The sequence below is a fragment of the Grampus griseus genome, assembly GCF_964374135.1.
Source record: "Grampus griseus genome assembly, chromosome: 7".
NCBI classification, from domain to species: domain Eukaryota; kingdom Metazoa; phylum Chordata; class Mammalia; order Artiodactyla; family Delphinidae; genus Grampus; species Grampus griseus.
In genome coordinates, this window is record NC_139001.1 from 91,481,484 (window position 1) to 91,500,027 (window position 18,544).

General features: G+C 38.7%; 1 protein-coding gene across 1 annotated transcript in view; it reads right to left on the reverse strand.

Annotated features, from left to right (window-relative positions):
* The window catches only part of THSD7B (thrombospondin type 1 domain containing 7B), a gene marked incomplete at both ends in the record, with an annotated part of 764,094 nt that overhangs the window by 86,436 nt on the left and 659,114 nt on the right, over positions 1-18,544 (reverse strand). Inside the window, 2 exons of the mRNA XM_082658783.1 lie at positions 8,492-8,642; positions 16,094-16,227. Coding sequence (XP_082514909.1) covers positions 8,492-8,642; positions 16,094-16,227 — 285 coding nt within the window. The remainder of the gene's footprint in view (positions 1-8,491; positions 8,643-16,093; positions 16,228-18,544) is intronic.

The window sequence follows — 18,544 nt, forward strand, 5'->3', positions numbered from 1 at the left end:
AATCATAAATGAGTTAATTAATTTTTGATACTTTGTATGAGAGTCATGTTTTTAATTTTTTGAAAATCATCCTCCTTCAAGGTGTAAAAAATACTGCGGTTTTTCTGTTGTCATTGTAATTAGTCTTATTTCTTAGGAAGATATATAAAAGTATTTATGGATGAAATGATACAAAGTGTGGGATATACTTTTATAAAGTCATTTATAGGAGAAGGGATAAGAACTGGGGAAGAAGAAATGAGTAAAACTGTCATATGTAGATAACTACTGAAGCTGGGCGATCAATATTGAAGTTGGGTGATTAATTTATGGGGCTTATTACATAATTTTTTCTGAGAATTTATATTATAAAGTAGAGATAAAGACAGGTAGAGAGGGTGGGAGGGAGGGAGACGCAAGAGGGAAGAGATATGGGAACATATGTATATGTATAACTGATTCACTTTGTTATAAAGCAGAAACTAACACACCATTGTAAAGCAATTATACCCCAATAAAGATGTTTAAAAAAAAAAAAAAGACAGGTAGAGAGAGAGAGGGAGAGAGAAAGACAAGCATAGACAGAGACATTGAGAGCAATGGAACCCTTATTTTGTATTTCAGATTGGTGTTAGTGAGAGTCAGAAATTGTACTGCATAAAAAAGAACGATAACAAACATTAAATTTTAAAAAGTGGAGCAGCTCAAAGACTGCTTCTATAGGATTGTCATTTGCTGCTAACCTGAATGAAATGAGATACCTTCTGTTATAGGACCTAATGTGGTTGTGGAAATCAGAATGGTTCTGAGTGATATGAAAGCTCACTGCACACAGGGGTGAAATACTCCACAAGTCCCTGAGTAATGAATTACTGGCTTCTGACAAGAGCCAGTATCAATTTAACAGAAGCAACCAGAATTTGCAATCCAGAATATAGGAAATTATCACCTTTCTCCTCTGGCTTTCAGTTGTGAGTCAAAGGAAAGCACTGGGCAGCCTCAGGGTCGTGATCATTACACATGCCCTCCAGAGACAAATAGAGGTTGTCATGTGCATGTTACAGACTGTGAGGAAAGGCTGATGAAGCACTTGGAGCTGAGGACAAGTCGTAAACATTGGGGTAAATTGCTTTCCTGGAAACGTAACTTTCAGAGGTAATGCCAAGGTACTGAAAATGCTGAGTCATCAGCAATAGAAGGTCACTGTTGATAGCCCTTACCAAAAATAACACAGGAGCACCATGAAAATGAAAAAAAAAAAAAAAGAAAAAGTTATTTTTCTTAACTTCAAATGTTTAATTCTGGAGCACTTATCAGAAAACTGGCATGAATTTCTCCTTCTCTTTTAAAGCAGTGTCTGTGTCTTTGCCTGCAGGAGTAATAGCAGTGTGTACATGCTGGTATATATCTGCACTGGCTTTCATTAGTGTATGCTGCATAGATAATTAGAGAAAAGAGTAAAGTCTAGAAAAAATATGTATTTTGGAAGTACACTAAGACTATGATAGAATCTAGATTTGATGACACTTAAGCCCTATATAGTTTCTTTGCAAAGTTTCCCTTTATGATCTTTCTCCAGAGGTTGTTCTGGTGATAATGCAAAGGTTTGAATCACTGTTTGATCGTGAGGTTGCATTCGGACCACTGTTTAATGAGCCTCCAATTTCCACAGTGTGAGAAGATGCCCAGCTGCAGCTCTAGCCAGCCTTTGATGCATTCAGCTGGGAGTGAATCAACTGAAGTTCAAATACGTTTGCTAAACTTAAGTCATCTTTCTGGAGAGGGTTTGTGCAGGCTTCCTTCTGTAAAGTATACAGCAGCTTGGAAATTCATCTCCAAGACCCTCCTCGCTGCTTCTTATCAATACAATTGTTTAAGAAATTTCTTTGTCAAGCCTCCAAGGAGAATCATAAATAGGAACTCTTTAATTCTCAACGGAGATTTTCTGTTGGGGTTGGTATCATAAATGAAGAGAACCATGTATCCCTTCAGGTGTGTCAGGGTCTGAGAAGTTTGTGAATTCAGTAATTTATAAACCTCTCCTGAAGATTCTGTGAATACTCATCAGCATAATTTTGAAGTATGAAGGATAAGGAATAAAAACTGGAAAACATTAAGTAGATTAAAGAGCAATATTGGGTAATAAACAATGAACTATTAAATATATACATATATGTACTTATACATATATGTAGATACATACACACATGCCTGTAGAGAGTGAACACTATTTCAAAAGGTTTTAGATGTATAATTCCAGAAGCTTCCTTTCACATTAAAGCATTCTACAGAAGTGAGCATATTGGAGTCAAAAAATATACATATATGTTGATGTGTGTGTGTATCTTATGGGAACAAGAAAAAAAACAGAACATGAAAATAAGTGAAACACATAGTTTTCCATTTTCTTCAAATTCTGCTTTGAATTGTGTTTGTTTCTGCTTGATCCATTTATAGTCTCCAGTTCTTCCCAGGACAGTTAAAATGGTCCCATTCCAATTTTTACTGCCTCTGTCTTGTTTCCTTTTCGTTATAATTGGCAGTTGACAGTTACTGTACGTGCGGTAACCCATCCATTCAGAGTTGTCATTCGGATGCCTTGCTTTTGGGGACCACTATTAAATTAGGCATAAGTCATTTTTCAGCAAAGAAGGGGACATTTTATTTCTGTAAGACCGAGCGTTAACTCATTTTGTGTGGGGGGAAGGGATATTTCCCGTATGTCTTAGAAAATGTACAGCTGTCTTCTGTTTCCTGACATTATGAACAATATAAGGGGGAACTGTGATTTGCTGCTTCTTCCTCCTTCACCTCCCGCCTCCTCTTTTTTTTTTTAAACAAACCTGTGTTAGGTAATATCCTGTGCTATTCATTTTATAGATATTATCTCTAATCCTTAAGCAATCTGGAAAAACAGTTGTAATTATCCTTATTTTTCTGATAAGGAACCTACAACTCAGAAGTGTAAGTAACTTGGCCACAATCACGTAGCCAGCAAGTATTTCAGGGCATTAGCTCGCACCCTCTGTCATGACTCCCTTCCCTTCCTTCTTTGGCAAACTATTCAAATGAAGCAGACTGTTCAATTTAGAAATATCTTCCTTCACAAATATAATAACCACGTAAACCAGAAAAGGAGACTACAAGTTTACAGGAAGTGTGGCTTCTATTTCTTTTGCAGGGGGTAGGAGGGTATATGGTCTCCTGTGCTTATATAGTCACTGTGCCTCTTCCTGCTCTTTAAAAGCAAGAGGTTACTCATTTCTCTGAGACTCAGTTTCCTCATCTATACATTGTGGGGATAATAGTATCTATTTCATACTCACATTATGCAGATTAAGTGAAATAATAAAGTGCTAAGTACATTGTCTGGCAGGTGGAAAGCATCTATAAATATAAGCTAAGTTTCCACATAATGCTAGGTGCTTATTCAAGTATTCAACTGAAGCATGTTGTGTGACAGGAACTTACAAAGTGTTGTAGGTCAATTATACTTCAAAAACAAACAAACTCATAGAGAAAGAGATCAGCTTTGTGGTTAGCAGAGGCGGAGGTGGGGGGAGAGGGAACTGGAGGAAGGCAGTCAAGAGGTACAAACTTCCAGTTATAAGGTAAGTATGTACCAGGGATGTAATGTACAACATGATGCATGTAATTAACATGGCTGTCTGTTACATAGGAAAGTTGTTAAGAGAGTAATCCTAAGAGTTCTCATCACAAGAGGAAATATTTTTCTATTTCTTTAATGTTCTATGTAGATGAGATGATGGATGTTCACTAAACATACTGCGGTAATCATTTCATGACGCATGTAAGTCGAATCATTATGCTGTATACCCTAAACTTATACAGTGGTGTATGTCCATTATACCTCAATACACGTGGAAGAAAATAAATTTTAAAAATGCCAGTTCCCCCAAAAATGAATAAGTAGGATTATGCAAAAAACTGTAATTCAAATGAGATTGAAAAAGAACATGACTTAGAGGTAATGACCAAGAGCCTTGTGAGTTGAAAGGTGTTTCCAGAATAGCAGAATCAGCATCACCTGGAAAGTTGTTAGACATGGAAATTCATGGGAACCACTCCAGGCATACTGACTCGGAATTTCCGGGCTGGGGCAGAGGATCTGTGTGAAAATCATTGACCCAGAGGTTAGAAAAGTCGATTTTTAATTATTTTATATAGTGCCTACCATCTTATCAGGGAACACTGTGTGACTACTGAATCCTCTGCTGCACCTATACAGTACGTATTTATAAAAGATACTGAGAGCTGTAAACTCCTCGACGCACTGATAGTCTGGTAGACATGTTTGGCCTCAGAGGGTAGGACATCATACAGGAATTCAAGAACTAGTTTTAATTAGTTAATTGGCTTTGCTGAGTTTCTTTTCATTAACTGCCAAATCTACTTACTTAACCATGTTTAAACACATTAGTAAGCTTATTTCACAATAAATAACGTTTTTATAGCTAAATCAAAATATAAATTTCAGAGCATTTTGTGGATATATAACAGAAACATATTTTTGTCTCAGAAATACTGGTGGGTTTTTTGGGAACTTATTTTTTTGTTTGTTTATGCGTTTGGCTCTAAAGAACTGTCCTGGGAAGAAAAAGAAGAAGAAAAAATAACAGTGAATTGGTTTCATTAACATATGTCACACTGCAGACTAGCAAGGAGAACTTGGTAAAATAATGGCCAATATTTAGAATCCATGAATCCGCACAATTATACAATAATGGTTTCCTTTTTTCTCAGGAAATGCACACTGAAGTGCTAATTAAACTTCAGGCACGCAGATCCAGCTTGCTAACTTTGCTATAATCATGACCATGATCACCATCAAGCACCACTTAAGTACCCGTGATGTTGGGGCATTATGCCAAGATGCTGCAATTTATTAAAATGATGCAACGTATCTGGAGATAGAGAAAACACTCAGGCATGAGTCCTGATTACCTTTTTTTGTTTCTCCCATTCTAAAGTCTTTATTTACACTTGAGAGCAGGGTGCCTCTGAGAAAGGACGAGGCCATTGTGGTCGGATAGACCTGAGTGACCGTGGATAAGTGTTCTAACATCTTAGCAAAGTGCAGTTATGAAACTTCAGCACGGTGTCAGTTCCCTAAGATGTGCTCAATGACAGTATTGTTGTTGTTGTCCGAGCTATTATTATTACTATGTAACGAAGAAGGAATAGAAGCAGTTTAAAAAACAACCTTCTCACTTCATGCTGACAGGCAAGTGACTGTCTGTGTCATCTTCCACAGACACATGAAAGGAAGTTAAAATAGTCTCTCTAGCTCCAATTTCTAAACACTCCAAAAATAAAGTGATTATGTTTAGAGAAGCAGACCTTAAAGGAAATTGCCTCCAAGAAACCTGAAGAAGCAAACACAGAATGCCAGGGCCATCACAACATTGTATAAAATGCTCCCAAGACAAATATGTTAGCTCAGTGGCCAGATGCCTTGACTTAAGGGGGCAACGTTTTCATGGCAAAGTGATTACAGCTTGATGGAGTCTTCTGTGAGCAAATTAGAAAAAAAGAAGTGAGGAAGATAATGACCTCTGCAATTAATTAAACTTCTTCAGGTTGCTAATTCTTCTGCAGGTTGATTAATACAGAGTATATGCTGCCACACTTTCTAAAGTGTGAATGTATGTCCTCAGTCATGGAATAATCACACAGACAGCTCAAACAACTAGCTTTGTTCTTAAAATAAATGTTGCAACTTAAAGAAAGAGAAGTAGTGAGTCTAAATCTACCTTAATTCTTCTAAGACAAGTGAGCCAAGAATGTGAGATCAAAGGCACTGGCTCCGTCAGACAGAATACAGCTCATCCCCAGCTCCGTCACTTAGTAAATGTGAAACTTTCTGAAAGCTACTTAGCCTTTCTGAGAATCAGTGTCTTCGGCTGTCCAATGGGACTGGTAACAGGAGGTACTTAGCAGGATTATTGGAAGAGCTAAAGGGAATCATTCTTACACATGTCTTGCACAAAGTAAGTCCTCATGAAATGTGAACTCTCATTATATTCAAGTTATACACAAAATAAGTGTATAACTTAGTAGGACGAGCATTCCACTCCTACAAATTATCCTTTATTGGTGCCTCTTTATCTTTTTTTTTTTTTTTTTTTTTTGCGGTACGCGGGCCTCTCACTGTTGTGGCCTCTCCCGTTGTGGAGCACAGGCTCCAGATGCACAGGCTCAGCGGCCATGGCTCACGGGCCCAGCCGCTCCGTGGCATGTGGGATCTTCCCGGACCGGGGCACGAACCCGTGTCCCCTGCATCGGCAGGCGGACTCTCAACCACTGCACCACCAGGGAAGCCCCCTCTTTATCTTAATACTGTATTGTCCTATCCCCAAAGAACAAGGAAAATCCCTTTCAGGAATAGAATTATAGAAACATCAAAGATAAATTTTCAATAATTAATAAGGAATCAACAATTAAAAACTGCTAATATAAGGTATTAACTAACTTCAAAAATATTTTCCAGGCAAAACATTCTCTGACGTAAATCATGCCGAAGTTTTATTAGGTTACTCTCCCAAGGCAATAGAAATAAAAACAAAAATAAACAAATGGGACCCAATCAAACTTACAAGCTTTTGCACAGCAAAGGTAACCATAAACAAAGTGAAAAGACAACCGACAGAATGTGGAATGGGAGACAATATTTGCAAACAATGCAACTGACAAGGGCTTAATTTCCAAAATATACTAATGGCTCATACAACTCAACAACAACAAAACGAACAACCTAATCAAAAAAATGGGCAGAAGACCTAGACATTTCTCCAAAGAAGACATACAGGTGGCAAATAGGCACATGAAAAGATGCTCAACACCACTAATCATTACAGAAATGAACATCAAAACTACAATGAGTTACCACCTCACACCGGTCAGAATGGCTACCATTAAAAAGTCTACAAATAACAAATGCTGGAGAGGGTGTGGAGAAAAGGGAACTCACCTACACTGTTGGTGGGAATGTAAATTGGTGCAGCTGCTATGGAAAACAGTATGGAGGTTCCTCAAAAAACTAAGAATATGGAGTTGCCATATGATCCAAAAATCCCACTCCTGGGCATATACCCAGATAAAACTATAATTTGAAAAGATACATGCACCCCTATGTTCATAGCAGCACTATTTACAATAGCCAAGACATGGAAACAATCTACATGTCCATCAACAGAAGAATGGATAAAGAAGGTATGGTGTGTATATATATATATAATAGAATATTACTCAGCCATCAAAAAGAATGAAATAATGCCATTTGTAGCAACATGGATGCAACTAGAGATGATCATACTAAGCGAAGTAAGTCAGAAAGAGAAAGACAAATACCATATTGTCACTTATATGTGGAATCTAAAATATGATACAAATCAACATATCTGTGAAACAAAAACAGATTCACAGATATAGAGAACAGACCTGTGGTTGCCAAGGGGGAGGGGGACAGGGGAGGGATGGATTGGGAGTTTGGGATTAGCAAAGGCAAACTGTTAGATACAGGATGAATAAACAACAAGGTTCTACCGTATAGCATAGGGAACTATATTCAATATCCTGTGACAAACCATAATGGAAAAGGATATGAAAAAATATATATGTATAACTGAGTCACTTTTCTGTACAGAAGAAATTAACACAACATTGTAAATCAACTACACTGCAATAAAATTTAAAAAAATATTTTCCATTTTCATACAAAGATTTCCACAATCTTTCCATAAATTGTCAGTATCACCACTGAAATCAAAGTATCCTAATTCTTTCCTTCCCAACATTTGGAGCCATAAAATATGCTCCTCATCCTCATTTTGATTTTTAGCTTTTTAGGCAGAAAGGTTAAGTCTAAAATATCCAACGTTATCTTCTGAGATTATTAAGTCGAACCACGCTACGTGAAGAATATTTTGTCATACTCCTCTTATGCTTCCATTTTTTTTTTTGAAAAAAAAAAAGAGGAAGAAGGCAAGTGCTTTAGACTTTTAAAAAAAAGTGTTTTTTTGGTCAGCTTTGGAAGAAGACCATGGCAAAAGAACACCTCATTTTGGGAAAATAGCACAAGGCAAAAACAGATCATCACTAACGGAAGCTAAATCACACAGTGGAGTTAAGCTACTTAGATATATTGATTCTGCAAGGGTAACAATGGATTAGAACCAACAGATTATAATGAGGATCATTTTGGTACCAAAGAAGCCCCTTTAACAATGGGCGTGCATTCGAATCGTAGTGTGATCATTACAGGCTCATTTTCCTTGCTCGTGTTCCCAGGATAAAGGCCTTAAAGGAAGCACTGGCATTTTAAATTGCTCAGTTTCACTTGTTGAAATTTTTTTTTTTTTTCTTTCTTGGGCAAAATTATTTTCCCATGTTATGAGAAGAATGCTTTGGAGAGCAGCACTGTGAAAGTGCAGAGAACAAAAGGGATGGCAGCCCTGGAGGATTAGGCCACTGACAAGGGAAAAGAAATTACCTGTGGGCATTTGCTCCAAGGTCCCCACTCAGACATGACACATTCGCTGGGACACAGAAGAGAGCAAGACTGGGTTTCTGAGGGAATTTCATCCTGGTCGCAAAGGCTGTTATCCACTGCTCCCCCTTCACCATCGGCAGCATTCACGCATCTGCAAAGCAAGATCACGAGATAGCTTGATCGTTTAAAACAGTGGGGAGTAAATTTAAAATAGCTGTGATGTATCGTAATTACTTACCCCTCAGAGATAGTTAAACATAAAATAAGACCAGCAGAGAAACCAGGAAAAAAAAATCCTTTCTCAGCCAGTCCAGCTTTACTGAGTGATAACTCAGGACAGAGCCCTTTATTCGGCAAAGCAGAAGGGACAATTGTCATCTTTGAAGAACTCTCCATCTAAATAGAACTATCTACAATATATTTACTCAGGTCTCAGTACAGAGAGAATTTTTTTTTTTTTTTGCGGTACGCGGGCCTCTCACTGCTGTGGCCTCTCCCATTGCGGAGCACAGGCTCCGGACGTGCAGGCTCAGCGGCCATGGCTCACGGGCCCCGCCACTCCGCGGCATGCGGGATCTTCCCAGACCGGGGCACGAAACCCGTGTCCCCTGCATCGGCAGGCGGACTCTCAACCACTGCGCCACCAGGGAAGCCCTTTTTTTTTTTTTAAATTGTAACAAATCTTGAAGACTCTCCTCTGAATAAATCCATCACTTTGTAATAACTAGACCTTTCACAGTTCCCGTGACTCTCTCAGACCTTTCCTAGACTTCTCTTTCAGAGCATCTAAGCTTCCCTAGTTTTTGTTTAGTACAATTAAGGTCATAGCAAAGTTATGCAAAAAATAATTGAACATATTTTTCTTTCAGGTATTTTCTGCATTTCAGTAAGGAATTTTCGTATCATAAACCAAAGGGCAATTAGCAAGCATTTTCATGCAGCAATTGAGCACATGCTATATAGATGCACATATTGTAATTGCTCTGAGATAAGTGCTGATGAAGATGAGATAAATAATCATGTTATTGATTCAATCAAATTAAAACCAAAGTGTTACCTGCCAGAACGGCTTAAATCAAAACCATGGTAAATATCAAGGGCTGCCAAGAATGTGGAGCAATTGTAGCTCTTCTCACTCTGCTGGTTGGAGCATAAATGCTTTGGCAAACTAGTTGGCAGTATCTACTAAATCTAAACGTATATATACTATGTAACCCAACAATTTCACTTCTATTTATATACACAAGAGAAATGTGTACAAATGTGGACCACCCCCCCAAAAATAAAACCTGCCTGAAAATGTTCATAGCACCACTATTTATAATCAACCGAACTAGAATCAACAGTAGAATATCTACAATACTTATTCAGCCACAGTAAAACAGAGAAATATATTGTGATAAACTCATTGAATTAAATGCTATAAAGTAATGAGAATTCATAAACTACTGTTGCATGAATGGAGCTCACAACCATAAGGTTGAACAAAAGAAGCTGGACACAAAAGAGTATAGTCTGCATGTTTCCATTCACAGAAAGTTAAGAAATAGGCAATACTCATCTATGGTGTCAGAAGACAGAATAGCAGTTACGCTTGGTGGACTGGTTGATACCCAGGGGCTTAGGTAGTCCTGGTAATACTTTGTGTCTTGGCCTCTGGGTTGGTTACACAGGTGAGTTTATATTGTGAAAATTCATGGAGCTGCCCCCTATGCTGTGGGCATTTCTCTGCATTTATATCATATCCCAATTAGAAGTTCATATTTAAATTATTTTCTCAAAAATGTTTAATAAAGACTCGCTATATTTAAGCCTCTTTTGCTAGGTGTTGGGATACAAAGATATTTATTACTAATGATTCATTTCATAAATATTTTGAGCGGCTTACTCTGCACCATGCCCTTACTTGGGTGCTGGGGTACAGAATTGAAAAAGAAAAATAGGGACAAGATCCCTTCTTCTTCCAGTGATAATGATCAAGGTAAAGGTGAAAACGACAACGATGATGAGCTAAATGATGCCATGTGCTGATCTGGTAATTTCCGACACAAAGCCACAACCAAGGAATAAGCATTTTAAGAGGGCTGCGCTGGAGAGCTTTTGGTGCTCCCCAAATCACGCTATGCTGGAATGAATTACCCTATACATTCTGAGTTTCTTTTCTGCAAACAATATATTTTTTTTGATTCAGGAAAACTGCAAAGTAGTCTATCAGCTGGTGCAAAATAAAATAAACTTTATGAGGTGCTAAGTAATACAAACTTAGATATTGTATAAAGCAGGTTAACAGAGGACGGTAAAAGGAGAGAAGATGTCGTGCCTTCTAATATAGGGAGGCAAGGTACAGAGTCATCTACGGACTTTAATTTCTTTTGTGGTAATAGTCAATAGTGGAAGGAGGGACCACGAAATGGCTTTAATGTCTTTCCCTGGGCAAACTTAAAAGCTGAAAATTGCTTTCCTTCTTGCCTGCACACTCTCAGCTGATGTTCTTTTATGATTTCACTGAAAAAGAAGAGGTAATACTTCTGGTCAGTGGTGTCCAGTTGAACACATGCATTAGTCTTTGTTCACTCCCAGTAAGCCACAAAAACAATAGTAAAGGAATTTGTTACAAAAAGACTAACAAAACAAAACAAAGGAGGGAGGGTAAGGCAGTATCCTACAAGGACAAAGAACATGGGAGAGGACAAAGGCAAAAATGGAAAATAGATAGGCTAGTGGTAACTGACTTAGCACACCCAGAAAACTGATCACTAAGCCTTCAAGGGAAAAGAAAGTCACTCCATTTACACATCAGAACACATGGAAAATTCAGGCATTTACCTTTGGAAATGTGAATGAAGGTGAGGTAGAAAAACTGGAGGATTTATTGAGAGTGTGTTTAAGAAGTACCTAAGCTCTCAAATCCCAATTCCCCAATTCCCAGAGCTAGGTGATGGCCCCAGCCCTGCCCCTGCAGGTAACTGAAGGTTTATTATCTGGAGAGGTTCACAAAACAGGTCTTTGGATTAGAGAACACATGGCCCAATTAAGGATGGGAACATCATATTGAAAACAGGGTTTAAGGAGAAGTTAACATATTGAAAAGAATGACTACTACCTTAGTGACTTAAACAATGCACATTTATTACTTTTCAGTTCTGTAGTATAGAAATCCAACATGGAACTCACTAGGCTAACGTCAGTGCTCTGGCGGAGCTGCATTCCTTTCTGGAGGCTCTAGAGGAGAATCGTCTCCTTACCTCTTTCATGTTCTAGAAGCCACCCCCATGCCTTGGGGCCATGGCCCCTTTCTCTGTGTTCAAAGTCAGCAGCCTTGTATCTCTCTGTGTCTTGCTCCTTTAGTCACATTTTCTGTTTTTCCTTTCCCATCTCCTCATCCACTTTGAAGGACGCTGGTGAATAAAATGTTCCCATCCAGAGGATCCAGGACAATCTAATCTTTCCATCTCAAGATCTTTAACTTAATCACAACTGTGAAGAATCTTTTGCTATTTAAGGTAACATATTCACAGATTTCAGGGGTTAGAATGTGGATATCTTTGGGAGCCATCATTGTGTCTACCACATCAGCCTTTTTTCATTGGGTTTCCCAAATACTGGTTGCTAGGATTATCTGTTTCACATGTGATTTAAGAAGAGCGTCTTCTAGGGGTCCTGACAAGCACAAGAGTAAAGACTTAGAAGACTGAAATTGAAGGTGTTCCCAAATGAAAATGCCCCTGTAGTTACATATCCTGCATCACCGATTTCCTTGCCATATCTCCCTTTGATCATCACCTTCATTTCCACTCAGGCTCATTACAAGACTGCTTTAAAGCATGTCTATATTTGCTATCTCCACATCCTCTCTCCTCTTCCTCCATTATTACCTCTTGGACTTACTTTAATCACACTTTTACTACCATTCCAGAGAAAACTCATATCAAGATCATCAACAGAGTCCCCTTTGCCAAACTCAATAGCCAATTCTTATCTTAGTAAACTTCTCAGAACCATTTGAAACAACTGATTACTCTTTCTTTTTTGAAAAACTCTCTTCTTCCCATTTTCTTGGTCTTCCTTCTATTTGACTGGCTCTTTCCCAGTCTCATTTGTAAGATCTTTCCCTTTGCTCTAATCTATGAATATCTGTGTTCCCCAGGGCGCAATTTCTTTCTTTCTTATCAATATATTTCAGATTTATAGCTGACGCCTAATTTACACCCCCATTACTCTCTGAACTCCAATCTGTCACTCCAAGCCTTCTCAGTTGGAAAGCCAATATCTCAAATTTATTGTGTTCCAAAGCTAGCTTTTGATTTTCTCTCTCAAATTTGCTTCTAATATTTCTCATCTCAACAAATGACACCACCATTCTCATGATTGCTCAGGCCCTGAAACCTAGCAATCATCTTCGATACTTCTCTTTCTTCCACATTCTACAATCACTTTATAAGCAAATCCTGTCATCTGTACCTTCCAGATACAGTCCAAATGTGACCACCTCACCACCTTCCCTAGTACAAAGCCCGTCTAACCATCAGCCTCTCTCACCTGGAATTCTGGGATGTCATTCAAACCTTCATCCCTGCTGCTGCTTACACACCCCAAAATTCCTTCTCTATACTCCACCTAGCAAGGTCCTTTTCAAACGTAAATAAGAGCACGTCATTCACTCTGTCTCAGACCTCCCATAGCTTCATGATGCTGTTAGAAAAATATATTTTAACCTTATTTTAGAAGACTATACAATTTGAGTACTGACACCAGCCATATGGGACGTGGTGTAATCCATCTTGTTATAACAAGCCGAGAAGGTTCCTGCTTTGGAACTCCTTCCCCTTGGAATTCTCTTAATATAGATCTTTACATTCATTTAAGTCTCTCACATTTTTCGGGTCTCTGCTTAAATATTTTGCTGACCAGCCTCTCCAAAACAGTAGCCTCCATCACACCAATCCAATTTTATTTTTTTCTTGGCATTTCATAGCAAAGACATTCCATTATATAGTATTTTATGCATTTATTTTTTTCCCTGCTGCTCTAAGTTCTTTGAGGACAGTAACTTGTTTTGTTCACTTTTGCATCCCCAGCGCCTGATACATAGAAGGCAAATATTCATAAATAGTTTTTGAATTCATAAATGATTGCTGTCATGTATGAACCATGAAGATGTCCTCTAGTTTGGAGGTTTCACCAAAGATAAACGGATAAACTGTTTCACTCATTATAACACCATTTTATTAAGGTCAATAATGGTTTGGAAAGCAATATGGCTGGAAAACCTGCTTCACATATATATAAAGTATGTAACACAGTGAGTCTGCGTTAGTTAGCTAGGGCTGCCATAACAAAATATCACACACTGTGTGGCTTAAACAACATACGTGTAAGGCTTGAGGCTGAAAGTCTGAGATCAAGGTGTTGGCAGGGTTGGTTTCTTCTGAGGGCTCTCTCCTTTGACTTGTAGATAGCCACCTTCTACCTGTATTTTCACAAGGTTTTTTCCTCTGTGTGTGTCTATGTCCTAATCTACTCTTCTTATAAGGACATCAGTCAGATTGGATTAGAGCCTGCCCCAATGATCTCATTTAACATTAACTACCTCTTTAAAGACCCTGTCTCCAAATACAGCCACATTTTGAGGTACTGCGGGTTAGGACTTCAATACATAGATTTGGGTCAGGGGGACACAATTCAGCCCATAACACATATCTAGTGGTTGTGTTATTTTTATTATATCAGGCTTCATCCATTTGAGCTGAGAGGCATGGCTTAAAGGCCCTCTTGTTCAAGTGTGTTTTTCCTCAATCAACCTGCCACAATTCTGCCACGAGCAATTTATTCTCTTAAAGCTTTCCTTTCTCTCCTGAGACTTTGCTTTAATACTGCTAAGAGGCCAGGCTGGGATGAGAGTGAGAAGTACCACAGCTCATTTACACATATTACTTGATAAGCTAGCCTGGTCAATCATTTCTCAAAGCCATGAGAAAATAGGACGGAAGAGACACAGATTTACCATATGCTAACACATATATACGGAATCTAAGGAAAAAAATGTCATGAAGAACCTAGGGGTAAGACCGGAATAAAGACACAGACCTCCTAGAGAATGGACTTGAGGATATGGGGAGGGGGCAGGGTAAGCTGTGACAAAGCAAGAGAGAGGCATGGACATATATACACTACCAAACGTAAAACAGATAGCTAGTGGGAAGCAGCCGCATAGCACAGGGAGATCAGCTCGGTGCTTTGGGACCGCCTAGAGGGGTGGGATAGGGAGGGTGGGAGGGAGGGAGACGCAAGAGGGAAGAGATATGGGAACTTATGTATATGTATAACTGATTCACTTTGTTATACAGCAGAAACTAACACACCATTGTAAAGCAATTATACTCCAATAAAGATGTCAAAAAAAAAAAGAGACACAGACTTTGAAGAAAAAGAGGTAGACGCCCAAGTTTGGCAGCCTGAGCAACTAGCCCCCAGGGGAACAGGCAGTGAACAAAGGGAAGGAAAGACAATTTGTCTATTAACCCTTTGCCTGGGTTGGTGATCAGGAGCACGTCTATGATTGTGGTAGCAGCTATTTCTTCCAACAGGCTTACCAGTGATTTTGCAACATTGGGACTAGGTAAGACTCAGAATTGGTGGGTATTGAATTACTGAATCAAGTAAGTTCACTGGTGTTGAATAACAATAAACACATAGAAGTAAGCTCTGCCTTGGCAACTGACTTCATAGATAACTTGATAGGGAGTTACCTGCTTTGGGCACCGTGTGTCCACTTGAAATGGAACTTCCTAAATCTAGCAAAATGATACACTACGCTCATGCAACTGAATAGTTGACCACACTGGGTTTTCTTCTTGATTTTACATACTAAATCATTGTTTACGATTAATATTTTGGCTTTTGCTTATTCATTCTCTAACATTTATTGCTATTTTCCTCAGTTGGTAATAAAATTATCCTTCTTTCTTCCCAAATCATTTCTAAATAGACTTTTTTGATGAACTCAGGCCAGCTGTTTCCTTTGCACCACTGCTGTATTTACCAAACAAAAATGTTAAACAAACTCCCTCAGTAAATAACTGAGTATTCACTAAATTCTTTCAGAGCTGTGTTCTTTTTATATTAAAATATATCATTACTGTTCATAGGTATTCTCATATTAGTTTCCAAGGCTAACAGTGGAAATTATTAAAGGCCTTAAATTGACCTTTCAATGTACTGACATCCAAAATTAAGACAATGTCCATCAATTTTACTAACACAGCACAAAAGAGAGACATGGCATCACAGTCAGAATCCCCTAATTTGTTAGCAGTGATGGCCACATATCACTGCAGGGATGTGGGCGTACTCCATGCAGTTGGTTTTTCCACTGCTATCATTTGCAGGAAATGTTAAGGATTGTGGCTGCGATGCAGACGGAATCCCACAATATACATGGCAGCTCAAGGCACATATACTTCCAGGGATACTTAAAGATGACCCAAAGCCAGAGGATATTGTGTGAAAATCAGAGTGTACCTGGATAAGCAACACTGTTGTTTTTATAAAAATATATAAATTCCACTGCCACATTTCCCCAGTGTCTCCATTTCCACACACCTGATTTTCCTAGATTGCATTCCTCCTCCACAGCGCAGGGACCTCAGCTCATTGTGGATTTTGCATGGAGACCAGTGTTCTACAACCCAGGAATACTGATTGCACTCACTGTAACACGGGACTGCCTCGTGTACCTGTCAAGAATAGGAAAGGAAAAGAAAATTATGTGGCACTATCCAAGTTATGGAAAAATAGCCTATCTTTTAGTAAAGTCGGCTGAACAGAACCCAAGAACTCTACTCTGGCCCCAAGAGCCAAACTGCATTCCCCAAAAGCAAGATATATTTGGCTTCTCTGAAATTACTGACTTACCTAAAGAAACATACAGGGGAAATCAACTAGAATATGATGGCATGCCTTTGCAGAAGAGAACAAAGGACAGTCCTTACCTACCGCCAAGAACAGGAATTCCATTACCTTTTCATTTCCTCAAAGAGCTCACACAGCATCTATTAAGATGGTCCAGCTCTCAATTATATGGTATACTGTATTCTCAGATGTACTTTACAATGTCAATTGACACAAATAGAGGTAAGGCAAATTTACTCTTGAATATAAGGTTCTTAGAAAGCAAAAGCAAAGTGGTATTATTTGCACCAGAAATTTCTTTTTATGTCCCCAAATGATCAATGCTAATAGGCAATCATTTAGCCTTCTGGGCATTGTGGTTTTATATGAATTTAGAGATGTGTAGGATGTTTTCAGAGCATAGCTAGAACACACAGACACACACATACACAAGACAAACACACACATGTTAGAGGCTGTGCATGATTACTGACTGTGAATATATAGAGATTTATAGTAGAAACAATAAATACAGTCAATGAATTCTTAGGTTACTTCCTATGCATTTATTTGTGATGATTTTCTCCTGAAATTTTATACCATTGGGTGGTCAATTGAATTTGCCTCTTCAAGACTGAATTTAAAAGGCGTTACTCCTCAATAGTGAACACAGCGTTCTCCCTTGGTAAGAAAAAAAATTGTTGTGTCATATGATATGTTACTCTAGATCACAAAGATGGCTCTAGCGTAGCATGCCGATGAGTAGTGATTCAACCTATTACCAAAATAGTTAATTAGTGCTTTTCCTTTTAAACAAGGACTTAAGCCCCATGCCTTTCCTCCCCCTTGCCTTTCCAATTCCATAAAATTGCAAATGATGACTAGGCTGTGCTATCCAAACAGAACCATTACTTGCAAGTTTCCACTAAATGCAAGGGAAAGCACTATGTAATGGGATAACCAGAAAACAAGATTGGAGCACTGTCAGCAGGTGAGATGGAAATCAGATGAGAAAAGGTTATTGGCGAGACTACATCTTAGGAATCACAAATAATGTCAGAAACTATTTTTAACTGTGGGGTTCGATTTGGCTCTCATGTAGAGCATACAACAATAAGGGAAACCGCAAAGTGAAAAATGTGTGAGGGCAAAATGAAAGGAGATGGGAAAATAGAAGTGGAAATGGATGTGAGGAAAGGAAGGAATTAAGTAATAAAAGAATCACATTTCATGCTGTGAATGCTGACAAGAATGGAATGAGAGGGTCAGCAGCAGTGCCTACATTAGAATAAGGAAGTAATAACTTGGAAAGGAAAAAAGTCTGCCCCCTAAAACTCATAAAGGTAAGGGAAAAAAATCTATGAAAATGAAAAGACGTGACCCGAATCTAAGAGACACCAGGGAACGAAGCTCATGACAGTTGAGGGTTTAGCTGACCCAGCTTCACCATGGAAATTAAGCTGTCACTGAATTTACAGGTTTGTTCTATAAACACTTCAATATGTATCAGACAATTTAAAGAAAGCTTTTTGGCTTTCCTATGAGATATAAGAAAGTCTGCTAAAGCACTCTGCACAAATGGGGGAGATGAAGAAATTAACTAAAAAAGTAATTTTTCCCACAGCTCATGCATGAATCTGAGAGCAAGCGGATAGGATAGACTCTGAGATGGACCTATTTTTCTAAAGCTCTCGATACTAAGCAGAGCTTACACTTTCCCCCTCCCTCCCGTATAAAGCCCCAAGGTCAGATGGAAAATGAAAAACTGTTTAGTTGCATGTACCTTTGATACACACATTTGAACACCTGGTCAGGTACTGGCTTACTGTTTTTATTCTCTATGCCCCAGTGATTTACATCTGTAGCAGAGTCGCTAACCTCATCGCCAGGCTACTGGAAGGCAGGGAGCAGGTCTGCGTAGGGAGATGTTGACCCACCTTCTTGAATAACGGTGTAAAAACGGGACCTCTTGAAGGAGATTCTCCATCACGTGGATTTACCTGATTTTTTCCCCAATGTGTCTGCCATTTTAATATTGCTTATACTGTCACTTCTGGCTGACAAATCCCTACCTTCATCCAAAGTCCAAGTGACTCCCACCACTTCCACAAGGCCTTTCCCATGACTCCATTGGGCATGTCTTTGTTACTCAGTGAGAGTTTC